Raw genomic sequence first — 26863 nt, forward strand, 5'->3', positions numbered from 1 at the left:
ATGAGACTGGGAGGATTCTGCCCAATATGCTAATTGCTGCTACATGACATACATGGGGTCCCCTTGATCATTTTACAACATGATTAGGTGTAGAATGCACTATACATTCTGCGCAAAGTTACCTGGCAGTCCTGCTAAAGCAGAATCTAAAGATACTAGAAGGAATTGGAGTTTCCCAATGAGTTCCACAAAACCAGATTGGGCCACTTTAAGTCTGGGCCTACCCCAGTCCTGAAATTGCGCCACCAGTCCTCCACAAACCTATATACTGTTGTCCTGGCAACTGACTGGCCTTGCTGTCCACTACAGCGGCTGGTCAGCGTGAGCTGGTCACCCTAAGGGTGCATGATTTCCACTCACTGCCTGCTGCAACTCGTAGGTGGCCAGTTGGCACTCTACATCTTGCAGATGACCCAAACTTGCACCTGGCAAAAATCATAGAAATCATAGAAACCCTACAGTACAGAAAGAGGCCATTCGGCCCATCGAGTCTGCATCGACCACAGTCCCACCCAGACCCTACTCCCATATCCCTACATATTTACCTACTAATCCCTCTAACCTACGCATCTCAGGACACTAAGGGCAATTTTTAGCATGGCCAATCAACCTAACCCGCACATCTTTGAACTGTGGGAGGAAACCGGAGCACCCGGAGGAAACCCACGCAGACACAAGGAGAATGTGCAAACTCCACACAGACAGTGACCCAAGCCGGGAATCGAACCCAGGTCCCTGGAGCTGTGAAGCAGCAGTGCTAACCACTGTGCTACCGTGCCGCCCTATGTAACCCGTCGCAGGATCAAATTCCATTTCAGTGGGGTGAGTTATTGCTGACCATCCTACTCTCCATCCTGTTTCTTTTAGCATGAAGTTAGTGGAAAGGAATATTATGCAGATGTATAACTGAGGGCAATGCAGCCTATCTGATAGAAAATTGCATTTCAACCCTAATGTTCTCTCATCTAAATCAGTGCTGGCTTTCCTGAATACGGTTAATTTGGGAATTTTCCATGTGTTTTAATGATTTGCTTAATCGATCAATTAGATTTCTATTAATGTCATTTATAAAATGCCTAAATTGAGCTCTGTCAACATCATCTATGAGGTAAGATCAAGCAATGGGAAATTTAGGAACTCCAAGCAAATTGGACTTCTGTTTTACTTCTTTTTGGAAGTTAGAAGGGATTAGAAGAGTGGGTATTAGCAACAATATGGTTATAGAAACATAGAAAATAGGTGCAGGAGTAGGCCATTTGGCCCTTCGAACCTGCACCACCATTCATAGAATCATAGAAACCCTACAGTGCAGAAAGAGGCCATCTGGCCCATCGAGTCTGCACCGACCACAATCCCACCCAGGCCCTACCCCCATATCCCTACACATTTACCCGCTAATCCCTCTAACCTACGCATCTCAGGACACTTAAGGGGCAATTTTAGCATGGCCAATCAACCTAATCCGCACATCTTTTGGACTGTGGGAGGAAACCGGAGCACCTGGAGGAAATCCCCGCAGACATGAGGAGAATGTGCAAACTCCACACAGACAGTGACCCAAGCCGGGAATCGAACCCAGGTCCCTGGAGCTGTGAAGCAGCAGTGCTAACCGCTGTGCTACCGTATCATATCAATATGATCATGGCTGATCATGCACTTTTAGTATCCCACTCCCACTTTCTCTCCATACCCCTTGATCCCTTTAGCCACAAGGGCCACGTCCAGCTCCCTCTTGAACAGATTTAACAAAGTGGCCCCAACAGCTTTCTGTGGTAGAGGATTCCACAGGTTCACAACTCTCTGAGTGAAGAGGTTCTTCCTCATCTCAGTCCTAATGGCTTACCCCTTATTCTAAGACTGTGACCCCTAGTTTTACACTTCCCCAACATCAGGAACATTCTTCCTGCATCTAACCTGTCCAGTTCCATCAGGATTTTATATCTCTCTATGAGATCCCCTCTCATTCTTCTATATTCCTGTGAATACAAGCCCAGTTGATCCAGTCTCTCTTTATATGTCAGTCCTGCCATTCCAGGACTCAGTCTGGTGAACCTTCGCTGAATTCCCTCAATAGCTAGAATCTCCTTCCTCAGACTAGGAGACCAAAACTGCACACACTACTCAAGATGTGGCCTCACAGAGGTGCTGTATAACTGCAGCAAGACATCTTTACTCAAATCCTCTTGCTATGAAGGCCAGTATGCCTTAGCTTTCCTCAGCACCTGCTGTATCTGCATGCCAATCTTCAGCACTGTTCCACCATGACACCCCCAGGTCACATTGCACTTCCCCTTTTCCAAAACTGCCATCATTCAGATAATCTTTCTTCCCGGTTTTTGCCACCAAAATGGATAACCTCACATTTATCCACATTATATTGCATTTGCCAAGTATTTGCCCACTCAGCCAGCCTGTCCAAGTCACCTTACAACTTCTTAGTATCCTCCTAACAGCACACACTGCCACCCAGCTTAGTGTAGTCTGCAAATTTGGAGATATTGCATTCAATTCTTCATCCAAATCATTAATGTATGTTGTGAATAGCTGGGATCCTAGCACCGAACCCTGCGGTACCCCGCTAATCACTGCCTGCCACTCTGAAAAGGAGCCATTTATTCCTACTCTTTCTTCCTGTCTGCCAACCAGTTCTCTATCCATGACACTACATTACCCCCAATACCATGAGCTTTAATTTTGCTCACTAATTTCTTGTGTGCGACCTTGTCAAAAGCCTATTGAAAGCCCAGATGCACGACAACCACTGGTTCACCCTTGTCCACGCTACTGGTCACATCCTCAAAAAATTCCAGAAGATTTCTCAAGCACGATTTCCCTTTAATGAATCCATGCTGGCTTGGACCGAACCTGTCATTGCTTTCCAAATGTTCAGATATTGCATCCTTAATAATTGACTCCAGCATTTTCTCCGCCACTGATGTCAGGCTAACCGGTCTATAATTCTCGGTTTTCTCGGTCCCTCCTTTTTTAAAAAGTGGGGTTACCTTAGCTACCCTCCAATCCACTGTAACTCTTCCAGAGTCTATAGAATACTGCAAAATGATCACCAATGCATCCACTATTTCTAGGACCACATTGCACTTTCTCTTTTCCTAAAATGTCCCCATTCAGATAATCTTTCTTCCCAGTACCGTGGGATGCAGAGCATCAGGCCCTGGGGACTTGTCAGGTTTTAATCTCAACAATTTCCCCAATACAATTTCCTGACTAATAAGGATACCTTTTAATTGCTCCTTCATGCTAGACCCTCTGTCCCCTAGTATTTCTGGAAGGTTATTTGTGTCCTCCTTCGTGAAGATGGATCCAAAGTATTTGTTCAGCTGGTCTGCCTTCTCTTTATTGCCCATTATTTACCTGATTCTAACTGTAAGGGATCTACATTTGTCTTCACAAGTCTTTTTCTCTTCACATATCTATAGAAGCTTTTGCAGTCAGTTTTTATGTTTTCTGCAAACCTACGCTCACATTCTATTTCCTCTTCTGAATTAAACCCTTTGTCCTCCTCTGCTGGATTTTAAATTTCTCCCAGTCCTCAGTTTTGCTGCTTTTTCTGGCCAATTTATATGCTTCCCTCTTTGGCTTTAACACTATCATGTATATACTTTCTTACTGGACAGGGTAGATGAATAAAGGAAGAAGAGCAACACTAAATTGTTTTTGCTGTTCCTTCAGCATCACTGGGTCAAAATCCGAGAACTCCTTTCCTGAAAAGGATGTGGGTGTTCCGACAACACATGCACTGGATTGTTTTAAGGAAGCAATTCAGTATAGCAATTCGACAAGTATGCTAATGGGAAGTGGATAACCAGCAAAAGAGTTGGGCTCATTAGGGACAAGGAGGCAATCTGTGCTGGGAGCCAGAGGACATTGGTAGAGTGTTGAATAAATACTTCACATCTATTTTCACCCAAGCAAATGAGGATGAAGGTATGGAATTCAGGGAGAGACACTACGAGGTTCGTGAGCAAATTGACATAGCGAAGGACAAGGTATTGAAGGTGTTGGCAGGCTTAAAAGTGGACAAATATCCAGATCCAGATGAATTGTGTCCCAGGCTGCGAGGGAGTTGATTGCAGGGGCTCTGACCCAAATTTTCAATTCCTCTTTGGCAACAGGAGAGGTGCAAGAGGACTGGAGAACAGCTTAAGTGGGTCAGCTATTTAAGAAGCGTTGTAGAGATAGTCTCACGTCAGTGGTGGGGAAATTACTGGAGAAAATTCTGAAGGAGAGCATCTATCTCCACTTGGAGAGGCAATGCTTGATTAGGGATAGTCAGCATGGCTTTGTCAGAGGGAAGTGATGCCTAATTTGAATTGTTTGAGGAGGTGACCAGGTGTGTAGATGAGGATAGTGCAGTTGATGTAGTTTATATGGATTTCAGTAAAGCCTTTACAAGGTCCCACACGGGAGACTTAGAAAGAAGGCAAATGCACATGGGATACAGGATAGTGTGATAAAATGGATTCAAAATTGGCTCAGTTCGAGGAGACAGAGGGTGATGCCAGAAGGCTGCTTTAGTGACTGAAAGCTAGTGTCCAGTGGCAAATCACATGGATCTGTGCTGGGTCTCCTATTTTTCATAATTTATGAAAGCAACATATGTGGGAGATAAGATTAGTAAATGAGTAAGTTTGCGGATGACACAAAGATTGGCTGGATGGTTAATAGTGATGTTGAGTGTCTTGGACGACAGGAAGATATGGATGGGATTGTCAAATAGGCAGATAAGTGGCAAATGGAATTTAACCTTGAAAAGTATGAAGGAAGGAGTAATTTGACAAGGAAGCATGCAATGGATGGCATGACAGTAGAATTTTCTGTGGAACAAAGGAACCTTGGCATATTTATCCATATATTTTTGAAGTCTGAAGGGCATGTTAAGGGCAGCATGGTGGCACAATAGTTAGCACTGCTGCGTCACAGTGCCAAGGACCGGGGTTCAATTCTGGCCAAGGGTTGCCGTGTGGAGTTTGCACGTTCTCGCTGTGTCTGTGTGGGTTCCTTCTGGGTGCTCCTGTTTCCTCCCACAACGGAAACAGTGGAGTAAGTCATCTAATGTGATGAGTGCTTGTAAATACATTGTATAAAAAAAATAGACTGTATTGGGATACCTTTGAACTTGTATAATGTTTGAAATGATACTTGAAACTTGTTCATCTGATGTGCTGATCATATCTGATGTAAATTTTAAATTTAAACTTTTAAGATGTGCGGATTATTTTGATTGGGCATGCTAAATTGTCCATTAGTGACAGGGGGATTAGCACGGTTAATTCCGTGGGGTTATGGGGATAGGGCCTAGGTGGGATTGTTGTTGGTGCAGGCTCGATTGGCCAAATGGCCTCATTTTGCACTATAGGATTCTATGTTAGTAAGGTGATGAAAAAAGCATATGGGACACTTCCCTTTATCAATTGAGGCACAGATTACAAAAGCAGGGAAATCATGTTGGAGTTGTATAGATCTTTGGTGAGGGGAGATAGGGTGCGACCTGATCGAGGTGTACAAGATTATGAGAGACATGGACAGAGTGGATAAGGAGCAGCTGTTCCCCTTAGTTGAAGGGTCAGTCATGAGGGGTCATAGGTACAAGGTGAGGGGCAGAAGATTTAGGGGGGATGTGAAGAAAAACTTTTTTTATCCAGAGGGTGGTGAGGGTCTGGAATGATAGATGCGAGTTTTCTCACATCCATTAAAAGTACCTGGATGTGCACTTGCAAATGTCATAATATTCAGGGCTATGGACCAAGTGCTGGTAAATGGGATTAGGTAGAGAGTGAGGTATTTCTAATGTGTCGGTGTAGACTTGATGGGCCAAAGGGCCTATACTGCATGATTCTATGACCTCCATTTATCTTGTGGTACATTTTTACATCTACATTGAAAAATTAAGATTGAGCACTGGGGAGGATGTGACAAACCAATGTAATGGCCATCAATTTCCGAAACATGTGGTTTAATATTAAAAACATCAAGAAGATCATCGCAAATTCCTGCGCTTCCACCTGAGTTCAAAGTAAAAAAAGTATTTTTGAGTTTTAAGAAATATGCCAGAGTGATTGTAGCATTGGCAAAGTGGTGCCACCTCATAGATTAATATTGAAGATAGTACCATTGAAGGTGTAGTACCAATGCAGGGATTAGAGATAGAGATGATGCTTTTGTTGCGTGTAACCATCACAGATGATTCTCCAATACCATCAACTGTAGTAAATATACAGCGTTAATGGCTCAGCAATGGGCCATTTAATATTAATGGTGTCCCCATTTTTGGCCAGCTGTGCACCAAATACCCCTGTGTAGCTACTAATAGGGAGACTAACATATTGTGCACACTTTATAAGATCAAATACAATAACAGTTGGGCCCTATTATTAATGTAATTTATTGGTAACCTTATTACAATGTATCCTTAAGTCCGAATCTACCCTTTGACAAACAAATACTTGGCCAGTGAGGGAATTACATGCAACAGTTTTAACATTGTTACATGCATTTTTTTTTCAAGGAAGGGGGCCTGAATGTGAACCAGAAAAGTATTACAACTGTGCATATCCCATTCTACGTAAGTATCATGCCTTGGAAGCATCACTTTAACGGAAATGGTAAAGTAAGCAAAAACAGTACAAGCTGATTTATTTAAACATGATCAAATCAATTCTTTAAAGCATTAAAAATCAAACCAAGAGGCATCAGTTGGCCACCACCACCTGTCCCACTAAATTGCTGGTTCCAAATTGGGACACATGTTAGTTAAGTATCAGCCTGCAATAATCATACTGACATACTTGCCAACATCTCAGATTCCTCCTTCTCTATGCAGTCAGGAACGATTCACTATGGGAGCCCTCAGCATGGACTTCATATCCCATAAAATCTCATGGCATTAGGTTAAACATGAGCAAGGAAACCTCCTGCTGATTACTAACTACCCACTCCCTCTGCTGATGAATCCGTACTCGTCCTCCAAGTTGAACATCACTTAGAAGTTGCACTGAGGGTAGCAAGGGCACAGATGCACTCTGGGAATGTCCATCATGAAGAGTGGTTTGAGAGTGCCACTGCTGATCAAACCTCTGCAAATATCTGCCAGAAAACTAACATCAGGAAAAAATAATAATTCTTACCAATCTACCTGTTGCAAATGCATATGCTGTATCAGCAGGAGTGACCGCTGCACAGTTCTTGTGGTGATGTGGTACTTTTTACTGAGGACACCTTCCACCATACTAAATAGGATAAATTCAGAACAGATTCAGCAGCTCAAAATTTGACATCTATAACATTCTATAGGATACCAACAACAGCAGGTTTGTATTCCTCTACAATCTGTAAACATGTGGCCCACCATCATCATTGCCATTAAACTGATGGACTGACCCATATTCAATAAACACTTTGGAGATAGCATGTCAGAATCAGCACTAAGTGCACTTAATTGCAATTCAGTTTTAGGCAACAGCTAACACTACTGCCTCACAGCGCCAGGGACCTAGGTTCAATTCCCGGCTTGGATCACTGTCTGTGCGGAGTCGGCACATTCTCCTCATGCCTGCATGGATTTTCTCCAGGTTCTCTGGTTTCCTCCCACGGTTCAAAAGATGTGCTGGTTAGGTGCATTGGCCATGCTAAATAAAGTGCCTGAGAACAGGTTTTACAAGTCGGATCTGAATCATGCCCAGATTCAGTACTTAGAATCAAAATGGTAAAATCAGGCCCTTTACGTTGCAATCTCTGGAACCTGGATCCCTTCCTGAGAATTTTCAGGTGCTGCGGAGTGCTGTAGAAGAGCTGGGTTGGAGTTGTTGGGTAGCGATGGAGCCAGGGGGTTATGGAAAAAAACACTGGGGGGTCCATGGAAGAAGCTGGAGGTCAGGGAGTGGGCGTGAGCTGTGGGTAGGGTAGTCCTGCCCAATTGCACATGTACCTACTCAAAGGTATCCATAGAATTTCCATACTTTGCATTCCATGAAAGGAAAGGAAAGGAAAGGAAAGGGAAGAGCGAGTGCACGTGATACATGTACATGGTGATGTCTAAAATCTGTCCTGTAACTTAACTTTCAGTCTGGTCTTTACTTTTCACCTGCACTAAAAACCAAGCTTTATGCTTGTGATCCAAGTGCAAAAGCAACTTTCTGTACATCAACCAATCAATCTTTGTGCAGAAGAGTTGAGAGTGCATATTCTATCATGAGAATCTTCATAGTTTTGTTAAACCTTTCCTCCTCTGATGTCCAGCCATAAAATTTCCATCTTCACCAACTAACAGAGCAGTCTGCCCATCCATTGTATAACTGGCACCAATTTTATTTCAATGACTCAAATGAGGTGCAAAGTGAGTGGACTCGAGTCCACTCAGAAAATGCACTGCCAGATCGTTGCCCACACTGCAAAGACAAATGTTTGTTGGGAAGGTGGTAGCCTAACTATAATGTCACTGGACTAGTAATCCAGAGGCCCAGGCTAAAATTCTGGGGTTCCAAGTTTAAATCCCACCGTGACAGCAAGTGGACTTTAAATGTAATTAATAATGTAATTAATAAAAAGGTAGTTTCAGTAATGGTGACCAGGAAACTATTGTCAATTATTGTAAAAGTCCATCTGGTTCACTAATGCCTTTTAGAGAAGGAAATCAGGCATTCTCACCTAGCCTGACTTACATGTGACTCCAGGCTCACTGCATTGTGTTGACTCTGAACTGTCTTCTCAAATGTTCAAGGACAATTAGAGATGGGCAACAAAAACTCCCTGGTCTCCTAGCAGTGAATTCTGTGAATACCACACATCCCAACTCCAGGAGATCACTGCAGGAGTTCATCATCTCTTTTCTCATATTTTAAGAACCATCATTCCAAGCTTCCCTTCTGGGATATGGGATGCCTTTGAATTGAACATCAATGGGATTCATAATAACAATGAAAGAAACCTTGGTCAATTTAAATTTTATTTCTTGTTGTGTTTTAAATGCTGGTCTTACCGATGACATCCATATCCCATGAAAGATTAATTAATTTACTCTATGGTCTAGCAGTGCAGGAGTCTTTTGACAATGTCAGAAAGTGGGAATGAAATGCAAAGTAAAAGAATTGGGTAAAAAAAAACCTGATAAGGATTTAGCTGCACTGAGGACTTGACTACCCAGATTTGCCTAGTAGGAGTGTAAAGAAAAAGGGCTGCGATTCTCCCATCCCGCTGCGCTAAAACATTAGCCAGGAGGATCCCGTGGTGGCTGATTCGCGGGTTTTGCGCAAGCGTTCACGCCCCGCTTGCATCTTCCAGCACCGGATTTATGGTGGCGTCTGCTCCACCCCGGAAATCTGTGGGGAGATGCAGAAATGTTTTAAATAATCATTTCCCTACAGTTTAAATTCAGTCCGGGCCCATTCGCCACTCCTACCCCGCCAGAGTATTTCACTCCAGCAAGGATGACACTAGCTCCCCACTTTCAGGGAACTAGTGGCCAGACCCACTGGAGTGATGGGGGGGCAATCAGGGCCCCCCAGGGGGTTCGGTGGGAGGTGTTTGTGCCCCCTGGACCTGGGCACCCTGGCAGTGCCAGCCTGGGCCCCCTGGCACTACTCAAGTGGCAACGTACCAAAGCCCCAGGGGCACTTTGGCACACCCAATGGGCATTAGGCAATGCCGGAGGGGGCAGAGACTATTGGGGCAGGACCTAGGGGGTGGGGTCTGAAGGGGGCAAGGCCTAGGAGATGATCGGTGGAGGTGGGGTGTCCTGCTGCCACCCTGCCGAGGGAATGGTCGAGAAAGGATGGAGGAGTTAAATGTCGGTGGGGGGGGAGACTGGAAAAATCGGGGCGGGCTCGGAGGAGAGGGGGTTCAGGCCCGGGAATGGTCGGTGGCGCGAGCAATCGGGTCATGGGGGAGCGAAAGGCCGGCATTGCAGGAGTCGCAGGGCTGGCCAGCAATTGATCTGGCCAGCCAAGAGGGAGGCTGGGAATATGGGGGGAGAAATGGCAGATGGAATTTAATCCAGATAAATGCGAAGTGATGCATTTTGGTCGATCTAATGCAGGAGGGAGCTATGCAATAAATGGCAGAACCATCAGGAGTATAGACACACAGAGGGATCTGGGTGTGCAAGTACACAGATCCTTAAAGGTGGCAGCACAGGTGGAGAGGGTGGTGAAGAAGGCATATGGCATGCTTGCCTTTATTGGACGGGGCATAGAATATAAAAGTTGGCATATGATGTTGCAGTTATATAGAACGTTGGTTAGGCCACATTTGGAATACCGCGTCCAGTTCTGGTTGCCACACTACCAGAAGGACGTGGAGGCTTTGGAGAGAGTACAGAAAAGGTTTACCAGGATGTTGCCTGGTATGGAGGGTATTAGCTATGTGGAGAGATTGAGTAAACTAGGGTTGTTCTCCCTGGAAAGACGGAGGCTGAGGGGCGACCTAATAGAAGTTTATAAAATTATGAAGGGCGTAGATAGGGTGAACAGTTGGAAGCTTTTTCCCAGGTCAGAAATGACAAACACAAGGGGTCACAAGTTCAAGGTAAGGGGGGCAAGGTTCAATACAGATATGCGGGGGACATATTTTACACAGAGGGTAGTGGGGGCCTGGAATGCACTCCCAAGCAAGGTGGTTGAGGCAGACACGCTAGGATCATTTAAGACTTATCTAGATAGCCACATGAACAGACTGGGAATAGAGGGATACAAACGGATGGTCTAGTTAGGAACACATGATCGGTGCAGGCTTGGAGGGCCGAAGGGCCTGTTCCTGTGCTGTACTGTTCTTTGTTCTTTGTTCACTGTGCATGCGCCGATTTTGGCACTGACAGATCGGTGCATGCGCAATGGCCCGCTCAGTGTGCTGATTTCAGCCTCTCCAATGGAAACAGGCCCCACCCCCTGAAATTTCATAATATTCACGCTGGTGGCCTGAGTGTGGGAGATTCTTCTCTGAACTCCCAGTGAAAAACCAGCGTGAATTACTCCAGTTTTCATGGGAAATCCACACTTAGAATATTTTTTGTTAAAGCAAAATAGAGACTTGCGGTTGAGGGATAGATAATAGCCATGCCCAGTTGCAAAGTGGAGCACTCTCAGAGAACCAAGCTGTTGTGCAGAAGAAGTCTGTCTGTGTGAGACCCCATAATTTCTACTCTAAACTAAAATAAAAGTTTTCTTTCTGCATCGTCTGGTGGAACCGAGCCTGCTGTCAGCCCAACACAGGTCAGCTAACTCATTCATTCTGATACATAGAATGCAATATAATCTTGATGCCTATGAACTACTTACTAGGAAAGTTGAATAACTTGCAAGGACTTTTTCAATAATTGCAATTATTTGTTTCCCCTTTGCAAATTAAATTAAAGGGGATGCACTGCTTCCTATTTCCCTCTCAATATTTTGTTATTTCGAGTATCCTATTAAGTAAACATCAGTTAAAATATTTTGTAATTTATCATCTTCATAGAAAGAATCATAGAAACCCTACAGTGCAGAAGGAGGCCATTCGGCCCATCGAGTCTGCACCGACCACAATCCCACCCAGGCCCTACCCCCACATATTTACCCGCTAATCCCTCTAACCTACACATCCCAGGACTCTAAGGGGCAATTTCTAACCTGGCCAATCAACCTAACCCACACATCTTTGGACTGTGGGAGGAAACCGGAGCAAACCCACGCAGACACGAGGAGAATGTGCAAACTCCACACAGACAGTGACCCGAGCCGGGAATCGAACCCAGGACCCTGGAGCTGTGAAGCAGCAGTGCTAACCACTGTGCTACCGTGCCGCCCATGTTGAAATGTTACTTGAAAGGAATCAGGAATTGTTTATACAACAGTTGACCAATTTAGCAAAATGGAGATGTGTTCCACTTTCTTTTCAAATCAAAAGAAAATTAATCCTTTTACAGAAAATAACCATTTTGATGGAGTAAAATGACCAATATGTATTAAAAATGCCTGCAAAAAAATCTGAGCCCAAAATTAATGATTACCATTAGGATACTGATATTCAGATGAGACTCTAGGACCCTTGTCATCACCCAGCCTTCTGATCTTGAGGAATATTTAGCAAAAATGGTTTCTGCCAGTGGTGGAGTGAAAGCATTGCCAATGAAATTTGCAAACATAAATCTTTAGAATAATTCAGGAGTAGATTTATTTATGTGACAAGATTCAAATATTTATCTATGGAGAATTGAGCATTCATTTGAGATTTAATCCTTCTGCTAACATAGAGTCATAGAGGTTTACAGCATGGAAGCAGGCCCTTCAGCCCAACTTGTCCACGCCGTCCTTTTTACATTGCCGGAAGTTTCCAGCTGTTCACCCTGGCAGCATCGTCTGGTCGTGCTGGCAGTAAATCCCTGCCACAGGTTTATCAGTGGCTTGGGGTGGAGTCAATAGGAATCTTCTGCTCCCGCCACTGGCCAACAGTGCGTCACCTCCTACTGCAATAAAAACAGAGGAAGGAGTTAGGTGGGCTAAAAGGGGTCATGAAAAGTCCTTGGCAAACAGGATTAAGGAAAATCCTAAAGTATTTTAAGAGCAAGAGGGCAGCCAGGGAAAGGGTTGGTCCACTCAAGGATAGTGGAGGGAATCTATGCATGGAACCAGAGGAAATGGGCGAGATACTAAATGAATACTTTGCCTCAGTATTCACCAAACAGCGGGACTTGGTGGATATGGAGCCCAGGGTAGGGTGTGTAGATATTCTGGGTCATGTTGATATCAAAAAGGAGGAGGTATTGGGCGTCTTAAAAAGCATTAAAGTAGATAAGTCCCCAGGGCCTGATGGGATCTACCCCAGAATACTGAGGGAGGCAAGGGCGGAAATTGCTGGGGCCTTGACAGAAATCTTTGTATCCTCATTGGCTACAGGTGAAGTTCCAGAGGACTGGAGGAAAGCCAATGTTGTTCCATTGTTTAAGAAGGGCAGCAGGGATAATCCAGGAAATTATAGGCCAGTGAGCCTTATGTCAGAGGTAGGGAAATTATTGGAAAAGATTCTTCGGAACAGGATTTACTCACATTTGGAAACAAATGGACTTATTAGTGATATACAACATGGTTTTGTGAAGGGGAGATTGTGCCTCACTAACTTGATTGGGTTTTTCGAAGAAGTGACGAAGGTGATAGATGAGGGAAAGGCTGTGGATGTGGTATACATGGACTTCAGTAAAGCCTTTGACAAGGTATCTCATGGTAGACTGGTACAAAAGGTGAAGTCACATGGGATCAGAGGAGAGCTGGCAAGTTGGATACAGAATTGGCTTGGTCATAGAAGACAAAGGGTAGCAGTAGAGGGGTGCTTTTCTGAATGGAATGCTGTGACTAGCGGTGTTCCACAGGGATCAGTTCTGGGACCTTTGTTGTTGCAGTATATATAAATGATTTGGAGGAAAATGTAGCTGGTCTGATTAGCAAGTTCGCAGGTGACACAAAAATTGGTGGAGTTACAGATAGTGAAGAGGACTGTCAGAGGATACAGCAAGATATAGACCGGTTGGAGACTTGGGCGGAGAAATGGCAGATGGAGCTTAATCTAGACAAGTGTGACATAATGCATTTTGGAAGGTCCAATGCACCTAGGAATTATACAGTAAATGGTAGAACCTTTAGGAGTATTGACAGGCAGAGAGATCTGGGCGTACGTATCCACTGATCCCTGAAAGTGGCAACGCAGGTGGATAAGATAGTCAAGAAAACATACGGCATGCTTGCCTTCATCAGTCGGGGAATTGAGTATGAAACTTGACAGCTCCTGCTGCAGCTGTACAGAACCTTAGTTAGGCCTCATTTAGAATATTGTGTACAATTCTAGTTGTCATACTACCAGAAGGATGTGGATGCTTTGGAAAGGGTACAGAAGATGTTTACCAGGATGTTGCCTGATCTGGAGGGTATTAGCTATGAGGAGAGGTTGGGTAAACTCGATTTGTTCTCAATGGAACGACAGAGGTTGAGTGATGACTTGATAGAGATTTACAAGATTATGAGTGGCATGGACAGAATGGATAGTCCGGTGCTCTTTCCTCAAGTAGAAAAGTCAAGTACTGGGGATATAGGTTTAAGGAACGTGGGGAAAAGTTTAGAGATGTGTGAGGCAAGTTTTTTACACAGAGAATGGTGAGTGTCTGGAACGCACTGCCTGGAGAAGTTGTGGGAGCGGCATTTAAAGGAAAACTAGACAAATACATGAGTAGGATGGGAATGGAAGGATACAGACTCCATAAATGCATACGGTTTTAGTTTAGGCTGGCATTATGATCGGCACGGGCTTGGAGGGCCGAAGGGCCTGTTCCTGTGTTGTAGTTTCCTTTGTTCTTTGCCGCAGGGAGGCCAGGAAATCCGGTCCATTGTATTTAGGAAAAGTTAAGTACAACTTATGGATTTAATCTCATAGCTGTTACAGAGATATGGTTAAAAGGAGATCAAAACTGCGAACTTAATATCCCCAGATATTTCACCTTTTGGAAAGACAGGAAGGAGGGAAAGATGGTGGGGGATAGCATTGCTAATAAGAGATGAAATTAGGTCCGTTGTGAGAGATGATGTAGGCTCAGATAATGTCAGGTCCATTTGGGTGAAGATAAAAAACAGCAAGGGAACGAAGACATTGGTAGGAGTAGTGCATAGACCCCCAAACAGTAGCCACACTGCAGGAAAGGATATAAATCAGCAAATAATAGGAGCATGTAAAAAGAATACAGCAATAATTAGAGTGACTTTAATCTTCATGTTGATTGAGTTAATTTAGTTGGAAAGGGTAGCTACGACAATGCATTCAAAGGGGGTGATTTTCCCCCAAGAAATCCTAAGTGTCATAAAAGTCTGAAAACGGGTGTGTTCCGCATCTCTTTTTTGGGTGGGTTTGGCACTGCAATCTTTCCACACTCATCAGTTTTTCTCACAGCAGGGAGATTCGCCATTGCGCAGGATGCCCTGATCTTGCAGTGAACTGAGAGACCTCCTTCCACATGACCCCTTCCCCTCCCCCACGGACATTGGACCCCCTCCTGTCATCAGCGGCATGTTCTCCCACACGCCAGCACGGGTCACCAACATCGGGGCAGAGCTCCCCTTACATAGCAGAGTTGCATAGCACCCCCTTACATCATGCCCCAACCTGCATAGCCCTTCCTTGCATGGTTCCCCCTTGCAATGTCCCCCCATTGCATAGTCCCCTTGCATACCCAAATTGTATAGCCACCCTTTTGCAGGTCCTCCCCCCATCTTTTATAACCCCACCCAAGTGCCCCATATGCCCTCTTAACTATCCTCTTCACCTGCTCTGCCACCTTCAGGGACCTGTGAATAAGTACCCAAAATCCATCTGTTCCTCTGAGCTTCCTAGTGTCCTTCCATTCATTAAATGTTCCCTTGTCTCACACTTATCAGGGTTAAATACCAGCTGCCATTGCTCTGCCCACCTGACTAACCCATCTATATTTTCCTTTAACCTATGACCTTCTTCTTCACTATTAACCACCCTACTAATCTTTGTGTAATCTGCAAACTTGCTTATCATTTCCCCCACATTTTCATCTATATAATGTATGTATATAACAAACAGTAAGGGTCCCAGCACTGAACCAATGCGTATATTTAAGGCTGAGATAGATAGATTTTTGATCAGTAATGGAATCAAGGGTTACAGGGAAAGGACAGGAAAGTGGACTTCAGAAATGGTGGAGCAGGCTCGAGGACCTGAACAGCCTACACCTGTTCTTATTTCTTATGGTCTTATTTAGGAAAAGGTAAGTACAACTTACTAAATTACATGAACTAAGATAAGCAACATGGATTTTGTGTTATGGATATCAATTGCTCATTAAAAATAAACAGTTTTCATTGTCTGCTTTATATTCCAGATTACTTAGAAAAAGAGGGACTTTGCAAAGCAGGAGCACATAACCTCAACTGCCCAGTTCCATGCGAAGAGATTAAGTACTCTACTATCGTGTCATACTCAACTTTTCCAAGTCACAGGGGATTGCAGTTTCTGTCTGAAAATTTTCGGAAAAGCAAACAGTACATCAAGTGAGTAATGTGGTCTATTTGTAATGAGATTAAAGGTGTGTATCAGGGCAAAGTTTTTTCCTGGAGGACTAAAGGGCCACATGTGGGTATGGAAATGATAATGGGAAGCAGCCATCAACTCTTAGCCAGGGTACTATTTTAATAGTGATCATTTTTGGTACAAATAAACATAAAACTTATATTATCATAATAATTATACTATCGGAATAATGCATCACATACAGTGATAAAACCAAACTTACCTCTTTGTCACATGTGAGCAATGAAAATAATAATACAGCTTTACACTGGTATCATGTGACTTTTTTCACTCTCCATTCATGCTCGCTGATTGGCTGAGTACTTCCAGAATTTTCTGTTTTTATATCAGATTTCCATGATTCTCAGCCTTCCAAAGTAAATGATGCTTTATTGTGATGTACAAATGGGGCCAAATTCTCCTCTTGGAGGTAGGAATTGGGAGTCTGGTTATTTCCCGACATTGTGATTCCACCTCCTGATCTACAGTGCCTGCCCATGTTATCAATATGGTTAGATGGAAGGGAAGACCTGGAGATGGGGTCGGCAGCTCACACAGTAAGTCCTATATGGAGATGGAGGTAGGTAGATGCCAAGATGGCTGGGTTAATGGCCCACCTCTATTTGAGGTGGGATATCCTCTAGCCCTCACCCCAACTCTGCTTAATCCCTTCCTCAACCCCCTGAACACTCATACCACTTCACCCTCTGATACAACATACTCCAATCACCCTCATATTACCTCAGCCCCATATCCCCTCATGCCTTATACCCACTTACCCAGGATCTACTATGGATAGAATTCATAAACTTTATCATAACACTCCTTAAGAAGCTCATACATCTTTGCAAAATAAACAAAGAATAATTCATATCCAAAATCGTGTTAACTGCTCATATATCTGACAAGATAATCAAGCTCACACTCCCTTTGACAACTGTACCAATTGCCCTTCTGAGTTGAATCCATTAGTGGGTTTGGAGCTTAGCCAAGTATTTATAATGTGAATCCATCGAACAACTGTGTTAAGAAAACTTCCAGAGCTGAATATATTAAAGCCTTTGAAGTCAACCAGAAAATCAACCATCTGTCAAAGCTTTGAAGCAGCCAAACAGATGAATTTCAAAGTGCTCAGCCACTGTTGAAGCTTTGAACCAGGTTCATTGAAATTCAAAGAAAACATTTATGCAAAGTCAGACATTTATGCAAAGACCTGGCAGAGTCAAATCTGAATTTTGATTATATACAATGCAGAAAAGCACTTTATCCAGTTGACAATGTGCTCCAATGCATCTGAGACTTACCCATTTTCACAGTTCTATTCACATTAATGGTCACAAGTTTTCAAAACAATTCCACAATTGAGTTGGCATGTGGGGGCATCAGCATGCAGGTTCCAGATCTCTTTATTCTACACTGATGAAAATCGCCAGTGACAGGAATGAGAGCAGGAATCCTGGAATGGAGATACACCTGCTATTTTTAAGGTTGCCTGATATGGGTCAGCTCTGATTCAGGGCATGAAAATCCAGCCTAAAGAATTGCAAGAACCAGTAAGGGAAAAGCAGTAAAGGAAAGAGGAAGAAAATGTGGAGAAACCAAGAGGCACCTGAAACCAGGGAGTTGAGTGATCTGAATCCTATCTCTTATTTCTATAGCTGGGATCCAACAAACTCACAGTATATTTTAAATGAGGAGTTACCTTGTACATCTGTAATCTATTCCCCATTGTTAGGGAATGTATTCCTAAGGAATTGAACATAAAAGCAAGGATGGTATGCTTCAGCTGTGCATGGTCACATCTAGAATACTGTGTTGGTCTCCTTGTTTAAGGAAGGATGTAAATGAATTGGAGGCAGTTCAGGTTTATTGGAATGATACCGGGAAAGGTTGTCTCCTGAAGATTGGTTGGAAAGGCTGCGTTTGTTTCCTCTAGAGTTTAGAAGAGTGATGGGTGACTTGATTGAAGTATGTAAGATCCTGAACGATAATGACAAGGTGGACGATCAAAGGATGCCTACTCCTGTGAGTGACTCCATAACTAGGGGGCACTATTATAAAATGGAAGGTCAAACTTTTAGGATAGAGATTAGGAGAATTTTTTTCCCTGAGGTTGTGCGACTTTGGAACTCTGCCTCAGAAGGCAGTGGAAGTGAGGTCACAGAATATTTTTAAGTCAGAGGTAGATGGATTCTTGTTAGGCAAAGGAATCAAAATTATTGGAGATCGATAGGGAATGTGAACCTCAACACAAAGAAATCTGCCAGGATCTTATTGAATGGTGGAGCAGGCTTGATGGGCCATATTATCTACTTCTGCTCCTATTTTGTCTGTTCATATATAATTTTCAACCAAAATGTTAAATCCAACCTAAAATCACATACTCTTCACTTTCTATTACTTTCATTATATGCCCATAAAGGGCATAAATGAAATTAAAGGTGCACTCGGTCAGAAATAGAAGATGCTTTTGTCAACTCTAATTTTGAAAGTGCAGAAACAAATAAATCACTGAGATGCCCACCTTAAAATGTTAGGCCAAAGTTGCATGTGGAGACCTTCATAGAACCATAGAATCCCGACAGTTCAGAAAGAGCCCATTCGGTCCATCAAGTCTGTACCATCTCTCATAAAGAACATCTTGCCAAGGCACCATATTCCTGCCACCCCTCCACCGCCCTGCCCTACCCTAAACCTGTCACCCCACGCATATACCATGGCTAATCCACCTAAACTGCACATCTTTGGACAGTAAGGGGCAACTTAGCATGGCTAATTTACCTAAACTACACATCTTTGGACTGCGGGAAGAAACTGGAGCACATGGAGGAAACCCACGTACTCACGGGGAGAATGTGCAAACTCCACAAAGACAGTGACCCAAGCTGGGAATCAAACCCATGTCCCTGGCACTGTGAGACATAAAAATCTTGGGACACACTGCAGATAATAGCATTTATGCTTCGATATTTCAATCTCGCCCATCAGCATAATTGTAGAATGAGTTTTGGCTGGATCCTCAAATTAGCTACACTCTGGATCTTTTGCAAATTACCTTAAGTCTGTATCCTCTCATTAGTCACCCTTTTGCCACCAGAAACAATTTTGTCTTATTTATCTAATCAGGATCCTTTATGATATTGAACACCTCTATTGCTCAAAGAACAGTGCCAGCTTTTTCCATCTCTGCAATTTCACATCCCTGATACCATCATAATTGTGGCTCAAAATTTAACATGTTAATAGTTGACAGGATGTACTCACGGATATATAAAGATTCTAGTGAGTGAAAGTACTCCCAGTGTTTCACCATGCCAATGCAGAATTAAAGGTAATAAAGACAGAAAATGCTGGAAATCTTTGGCAGGTCAGGCTGCACCTGTGGAGAAAAGCAGAGTTAATGTTTCAGGTGAATGAACATTATGGGTGGAATTTTCTGGCTCTGTCGCAGAAGGAGTAGTGCTGGAAAATGTGGCAAGCTGTTTAAAGATCCATTCACTTTGACAGGTCAGGAAGATCCTACCAGTAGGAGGGGATTCCTGCCAATAATTTGGTTTCTCTCCACAAATGATACCTGACCTGTTGACTATTATCTCTGTTTTTATTTCAGCTTTTCACATTTGCAATATTTTGCTTTCATGTTTCAGAGCTGAATATTCCAAGTACAAATCCTGGACTGCCAGTACCCAGGACACTAGAACAAAAAGGATCTGCACATCCAGTGAGGGAATGAGCAAAATAGGGAAACCAAACTAAATAAAATGGGGGGCGATCTTTCCAAAAACATTCAAGCAGGGGACAAGGCTAGCCTTCTGCACTTGGGGTGTGCTGACACCTTTGATCGTGGTTTCCCTAAGCTAGGGTAGAGTAAAGAATTAGGATAGACAATGAAGTTAAACCAAGGCTTTACCTGATGCAATTTTTCAAAGCCATCTCGGCCTTTTGGCTAAGATGAAGCATTAGATCAAGCCCGCGGGGGGGTGAAATGCCTCATCCTGTCAGCTTGCATCTTGTTTGATCAAGCCCAAGATGGGATGCAAAATCTTGTCTTGTAAGCTTGGATCTTCTTTGTCCCTCAGATGGGGGGGTCATGATTGGACTTGATTTGAATTGGGTTTTTTGATTAGAAACAAAGTACCGAAACGTAGCAAATAAAATTCACAGCTGAGGTGGAGGCAGCGTGCTGACTGCTATGCCCTGTTGTCTGTGATAACCTTGGTGGGCTCTGAGGGTCAAGGTATGGAGGGCCCTAGCCTGCTTTGTGTCTCCAGCTGTGGAGCTCAAGATGATGGGGATTGGGGTTGGCTGGACAGTCTCAGATTCTTCTAGGTAACTGACCTTTTGGTTGCCTGAGGGGCACTTCCTGACCTTTTGAGGAGAAGAGCAACTGGAGAATTGTCAGAAAGTCCCATTCCTCTCTTGCCTAGCCACTGATGGGTCCCACTTGTGTCCAGAATGATGGAGTGCAGGTGTGAGTGCAAATCCTGCAGAACCTGTTGACCAAGATCTCCAAGGCGGTTGCCATCTTTCCCAGCACTACAAGGTGCTTGCATGTCAGGGCTACAACATCAGACATACACGGACAGACCCCTTCATCCTTCATGTCAGTCTGTTGCCCGCCTCTCACAACTCTGGCCGATGTTCCACCACCTGCCTTTGTATCTCCAGTATGTGTGCCATGGTTGGTGCAGAGGCTCATCATCTGACTCCGGCTCAGCAAATATCTGGTCTCAGCAAGTCGTCCAAGTGTCAGAGACCTGGGTTGTTACTGCCTCTGACTGCTGTGTAGAGCAGTGACCCCAGGCCTCAGCTAAATCTAATCCACTGAAGTGTGTCTTTGTACTGGTGAAGGGCGCAGGTGAACACAGTGGTGAACACAGGTCTTCATCAAATTCATTAAATTGATCCTCATCTGATGTGGGCTAGCGATGATTGTTTGGCTGGTGCCTGTAAGAGAGAGAAGATAGATTTAGTTCATGAGCAGGCAAAGTGTATCATTGCATGTCACTCACAGTGAATGTCAGGATGTGATCAATTATATTTTTATTATTTATTCATGGGACATGGGTGTTGCTAGCTGGCCAGCAGTTATAGCCATTCCCTAGTTGCCCAAGAGCAGTTGCTGTGACTCTGGAGTTACATGTAGGCCAGACAAGATAAGGACAGCAGATTTCCTTCCCTAAAGCACATTAGTTTACCAGATGGGGTTTTCCAAAATTCAATAATCGTTTCATGGTCATCAGTAGATTCTTAATTCCAGAAATGTTTTATTGAATCCAAATTCCACCATCTGCTGTGGCAGGTTTTGAACCCAAATCCCCAGAACATTGGCTGGGTTTCTGGATGCATAGTCTAGCAATAATACCACAAAGCCATTATCTTCCTGTTCTGTACTGAGTTAATGGGGGAAACAATGTCGCTTTTAGCACAGGAGCGATGCCTGTCCTCGCTTGCCAACTCAGCTGCGTCCAACTCTAGGGGAGAGTTCCTGGATGTCTGTCATTCCTCCTGTTATGGACTTGGGAAGCATGCCTGCTGACTGTGTATACTGAAGGTGCTGTTTGTGCAGCATAGAACATAGAACATAGAACATTACAGCGCAGAACAGGCCCTTCGGCCCACGATGTTGCACCGACCAGTTAAAAAAAAAAACTGTGACCCTCCAACCTAAACCAATTTCTTTTCGTCCATGAACCTATCTACGGATCTCTTAAACGCCCCCAAACTAGGCGCATTTACAACTGATGCTGGCAGGGCATTCCAATCCCTCACCACCCTCTGGGTAAAGAACCTACCCCTGACATCGGTTCTATAACTACCCCCCCTCAATTTAAAGCCATGCCCCCTCGTGCTGGATTTCTCCATCAGAGGAAAAAGGCTATCACTATCCACCCTATCTAAACCTCTAATCATCTTATATGTTTCAATAAGATCCCCTCTTAGCCGCCGCCTTTCCAGCGAAAACAATCCCAAATCCCTCAGCCTCTCCTCATAGGATCTCCCCTCCATACCAGGCAACATCCTGGTAAACCTCCTCTGCACCCTCTCCAAAGCCTCCACATCCTTCCTGTAATGTGGGGACCAGAACTGCACACAGTACTCCAAGTGCGGCCGCACCAGAGTTGTGTACAGTTGCAACATAACGCTACGACTCCTAAATTCAATCCCCCTACCAATAAACGCCAAGACACCATATGCCTTCTTAACAACCTTATCTACTTGATTCCCAACTTTCAGGGATCTATGCACACATACACCTAGATCCCTCTGCTCCTCCACACTATTCATGGTGGATTCGATACTGATGATGTTAAGGTGTACATGTTGTCTCCTCCACTAAGATGTGGGAGATCCCTAAGGAGTTGAACTCTTTGTGTACCAGATGCCATTATAAGAGTGTGAGTTTGGACTGAGCAAATGGCTGACTTACTCTGATGGAGCGACTTAATCACTCTTCCTCTTCCTGCACTGCAGTACCTTTCTTTTTTGGGTCACAGCAGCACAGAGCACCCCACAAACCCGTCCCAGGCTAGTGAGGCTGGAGGACCTCCTTGTTCCATCCCTCAAAGTCGGCATCACGGTGTTTGCAAACAATGTCGAGGAGAGCCACCAGGGAGTCACAGCTAAATTTTGGGGTTGATGGCTTCTGCTATGAGGTTCTCAGTGAATCTGGATGTACTGTGCAAACAGGAGAGGATATCACAAATGATTGAGTTTTAGACAAGTTGCTGGCTCCAGATTTCCTCTTGGGTTTTCTCTCTGCCTCCATGGGATTGCTTTCAAAGGAGACTACACTTCTTTTTATTTGGTTATGTCAGATGCAGCAAACATGGTTGAGCCTCTCCCAGGACCGAAGGTCGATATCAGTACGCTTATATGAAGCCTTCAGGGTGTTCTTGTAGTGCCTCCTTTGATTTCCATGATAGTGCAATCCAGACTCAAGCTCTCTATATTCACTTTGGTCAGTGAGTGTCAGGCATTTTAGCTATGTTGTAGATGCTTGACATGCCAGCTCAAGTGAGCACCTGAGCATCTGGCATTTTGTCCTACCTAAATAAGCACTGATACAAAGCATGGTAATGATGGTTTCATCTCCTTTCACCCGGAGTATAAACTCGTCATAATCACAGATGACCATAGACTGCAGTCCCCGTTGAGGGGAAAGCTGAATAGTGGTGATATAACTTGAGGATCACCACACCTCAGGTAAGGGGTAAAGTTGAGAAGGTGAACTTTCATGAATAAGCTCAGCCAGTACGTGGATTATAATCATGCTGTTGCTGTTGCTCTGCATCACTAACCAGCTTAATCATAGATCATAGAATCCCTACAGTGCAGAAGGAGGCCATTTGCCCATTGAATCTGCACCAACCACAATCCCACCCAGGCCCTATTCCTGTAACCCCAAGTATTTTCCTTGCTAATCCCCCTGCCACCAAGGGTCAATTTAGCATAGCCAATCCACCTAACCTGCACATCTTTGGAGTGTGGGAGGAAACTGGAGCACCTGGAGGAAAGCCATGCAGACATGAGGAGAACGTGCAAACTCATACAGACTGTCACCCGAGGCCGGAATTGAACTCGGGTCCCTGGAACTGTGAGGCAGCACTGTTAACCACTGTGCCACCGTGCCACCCAGCTGTCCAGCAAACAGAACTAAACCGACCGAGAGTATAACAGCATTGCTGGAAAACATAAATAGCTGTCATAAGCAGAACATCTGATTAGACCCATCATTTACAGCTCATTTTTAGGAGCCAGGAATACAATTGTGATATTAATGGCCTCGATAGGCCTTGGGTAAAGTCCACAGCTAGAATGGCAATGTCTGTAACACTCACAGGTGCAGAGATTTCGCATATTTACAGTGTAAAGAATGAATTTGAAATGTAAAGTGACCAGACCAGAACTGGGAGAATACGGAATGTAATAAACCTGTCAGCTGAGAACATATGCTGCTCTAGAAATTGGAAAAATCAGTTTGTTATCAATGACAACAGTACTAAAGCCATTTAATAGTTCTTCAGATTAAACATTTTATGGTCCATTGCAAATACTCTGAAATGTTTGATATTTTGTAACCAAGGTATTTCCCGTGTACTTAACAATTATTTGCATAGCCTTGATCTCTCAGAGGTTGTCCATTGCTACTCATTGCTAATCAAACATTGTGGCTGGCTACATTTTTATTCTGCTAAAGTATTATCTGTACTGGGCAGTAAATATCCATTACCAATCTTCGATTACCAAGAAAGTGCCTTTTTTACCTCGTCAATTTAAATTTGCTAATGTTTAGTCCTCAGCAGTTTTGTAAATAATTGGGCATTGTTTGCATTACTGCAACAAGTAAACATTTGTGCAAATCAGGTTGAAGCAATAAACTGATTGGTTGTAGGTGAAAGGGACTGGGCAGTAGAATTTTGCACAATCTCAAGTTTATCAGGGTAAAATGTGAGAGGCTTTTGAAGCAGTTAAGTTTATAACAGTGATATGACTGCAAATTTCAGCCACAGATGAGCCGAGGCAGAATAGAGAATGATAAAGTTGCAAAGGTGGAAATAGATGGTCTTAGTCATGAATAGGAAACACAGGGGAGGAGAAGGGATGGCAATATTGGTAAAGTAGAACATGGCAGTGTAAAAGAGATGTAATGTTCCAGCAGGGTCAAAGATCAGCAAGGGGCATGAGAGGAGACAGGTAACTACACCACAGTGAGATCTAGAAGCTGAACTGCAAACACGATGCAACATAAGAGGGAGGGAGAACACTTTTTTCCAGAGGACGATCATACTTCGCAGACCTTGCTTTCATCCACACAGGTTGTGAGCACCTAAATCCTGTTTGACAGTTGCAAAGTCCATGAGACAGGTGTCCCACTACTGTCTCACGGATCACTACTGGAGGACCACTACTGTCTGTTTTGGTTATCAGTAAGGACAAGAGTAAGGTGGCACGGTAGCACAGTGGTTAGCACTGCTGCTTCACAGCTCCGGGGACCTGGGTTCGATTCCCAGCTTGGGTCACTGTCTGTGTGGAGTTTGCACATTCTCCTCATGTCTGTGTGGGTTCCCTCTGGGTGCTCCGGTGTCCTCCCACAGTCCAAAGATGTGCGGGTTAGGTTGATTGGCCATGCTAAAATTGCCCCTTAGTGTCCTAAGATGCGTAAGTTAGAGGGATTAGTGGGTAAATGTGTAGGGATATGGGGGTAGGGCCTGGCTGGGATTGTGGTCCGTGCAGACTCGATGGGCCAGGTGGCCTCTTTCTGCACTGTAGGGTTTCTATGATTCGAAGAGGATATGACCGTAAGTGAGGCAGGTAAAGGGACAAGCAGACAAGTAAATTGATGGCACACTTCGAAGTAAATAAATCTGATCTTATAGCCATTTTGGAAACATGGCCATAGGATGACAAAGGCCGCGATTCTCTGGCTGGGCCTGATGGGGGCAGGACATAGGGTATGATCAGTGGGGGTGGGAGGTCCCGCTGCCACTCTGCATTGGGATCGATGGGGGCAGGAAGGAGACCAGCGATCGGGGTGGGCTGGGGGTTGTCTGCTGGCGAGGGGTTTCTGCCAGGGGTGTCTGCCAGGGGCAGAGGTGGTCTGCCTGCAGGGGTGTCTGCATGCAGGGGGATGGAAAGGATTGGCACTGCAGGAGGCGGGGGCGGGGGGGGGTGGGTGGGGGGGAATGCTGCTGGAGATCCGGGCAGTCCGGGATGCTATGAGTGCCCGGAATTGTTGAGGGAGCGACCATTGGGCTGTGGGGGTGTTGGGGGGCAGCACTGGGGGGGTCCTGGGCTGACCAGCAATTGAGCTGGCCAGCAAATGGGAGGCTGACAGTTTGGGACCATTGCGCATGCGGAGATGCCCGCTGGCTTGGCTTTGCCCCCTGAAATTTAATGATATTCATGCTGGTGGCCTCTGCAGTGCACAGATTCTGGGAGATTCTAGTGTGAACTCCCACTAAAAAAAACAATGTGAATTACTTCAGTTTTCCCGTGAATTCAACACTTAGAATTTTTTTGGGAGGATTCTGCCCGAAGTGTCTGTTTCTTTACGACGGAACAATAGAAGAAGGTCACCTGGCTTGAGGGAGCAATGGGAGCCGAGACTGAATGATCACTCGAGACGGTGGATACATATCTCTGTCAGAATATATCTGGAAGTGATGGAGTAAGGCATTGATGGGGCCTCAGGGGGAAGACACGTGGGCCACAGTTAGGAGGAGTAAAAGTCATAAGGGTAACGTACCAGAGAGTATTCCAGTGGCGACAGGTGTGAGAGGGGAGGGGAGTGAGCAATTAGTGGCGGGGTCACCTGTGGTTGTCCCACTCCAAAACAGGTATATTGTTTTGGATCGTGTGGAGGAGGATGACTCTCCAGGGGTAAGCCACAGTGACCAGGTCACTGGCACACAGTCAGGCTCTGTGGCCCGGAAAGGAAAGAGAGGGATTAGGAGAGCAATAGTGGTGGGGGACGCGTCAGTTAGAGGCACGGACAGGCGATTCTGTGGGTGCGAACAGGACTCCAGGATGGTAGTCTGCCTACCTGGTGCTGGGATACTGGATGTCTCCCAGCGGATAGGAGGCATATTAAAAGGGGAGGATAAAGAAACGGATGTCATTGTACACATTGGTGCAAATGACGTAGATAGGAAGAGCAGGGGGATCCTACGAGAGCAATTCAGGGAGTTGGGAAATAGGCTAAAAAGTAGGGCCTCCAGAGTGGCAATCTCTGGGCTGCTCCCAATGCCTAGGGCCAGTGAGGCTAGGAATAGGGAGAGAGTACAATTGAACGCTT

The 26863-nt window shown here is 44.6% G+C and overlaps 1 protein-coding gene across 1 annotated transcript in view; it reads left to right on the forward strand.

Annotated features, from left to right (window-relative positions):
• Positions 1–26863, forward strand: part of LOC144506996 (bile acid-sensitive ion channel-like) — a 173717-nt gene that overhangs the window by 99959 nt on the left and 46895 nt on the right. Inside the window, exons 9-10 of the mRNA XM_078233549.1 lie at positions 6527–6583; positions 15878–16046. Coding sequence (XP_078089675.1) covers positions 6527–6583; positions 15878–16046 — 226 coding nt within the window. The remainder of the gene's footprint in view (positions 1–6526; positions 6584–15877; positions 16047–26863) is intronic.

This window comes from Mustelus asterias, chromosome 1 (assembly GCF_964213995.1).
Source record: "Mustelus asterias chromosome 1, sMusAst1.hap1.1, whole genome shotgun sequence".
NCBI lineage: Eukaryota > Metazoa > Chordata > Chondrichthyes > Carcharhiniformes > Triakidae > Mustelus > Mustelus asterias.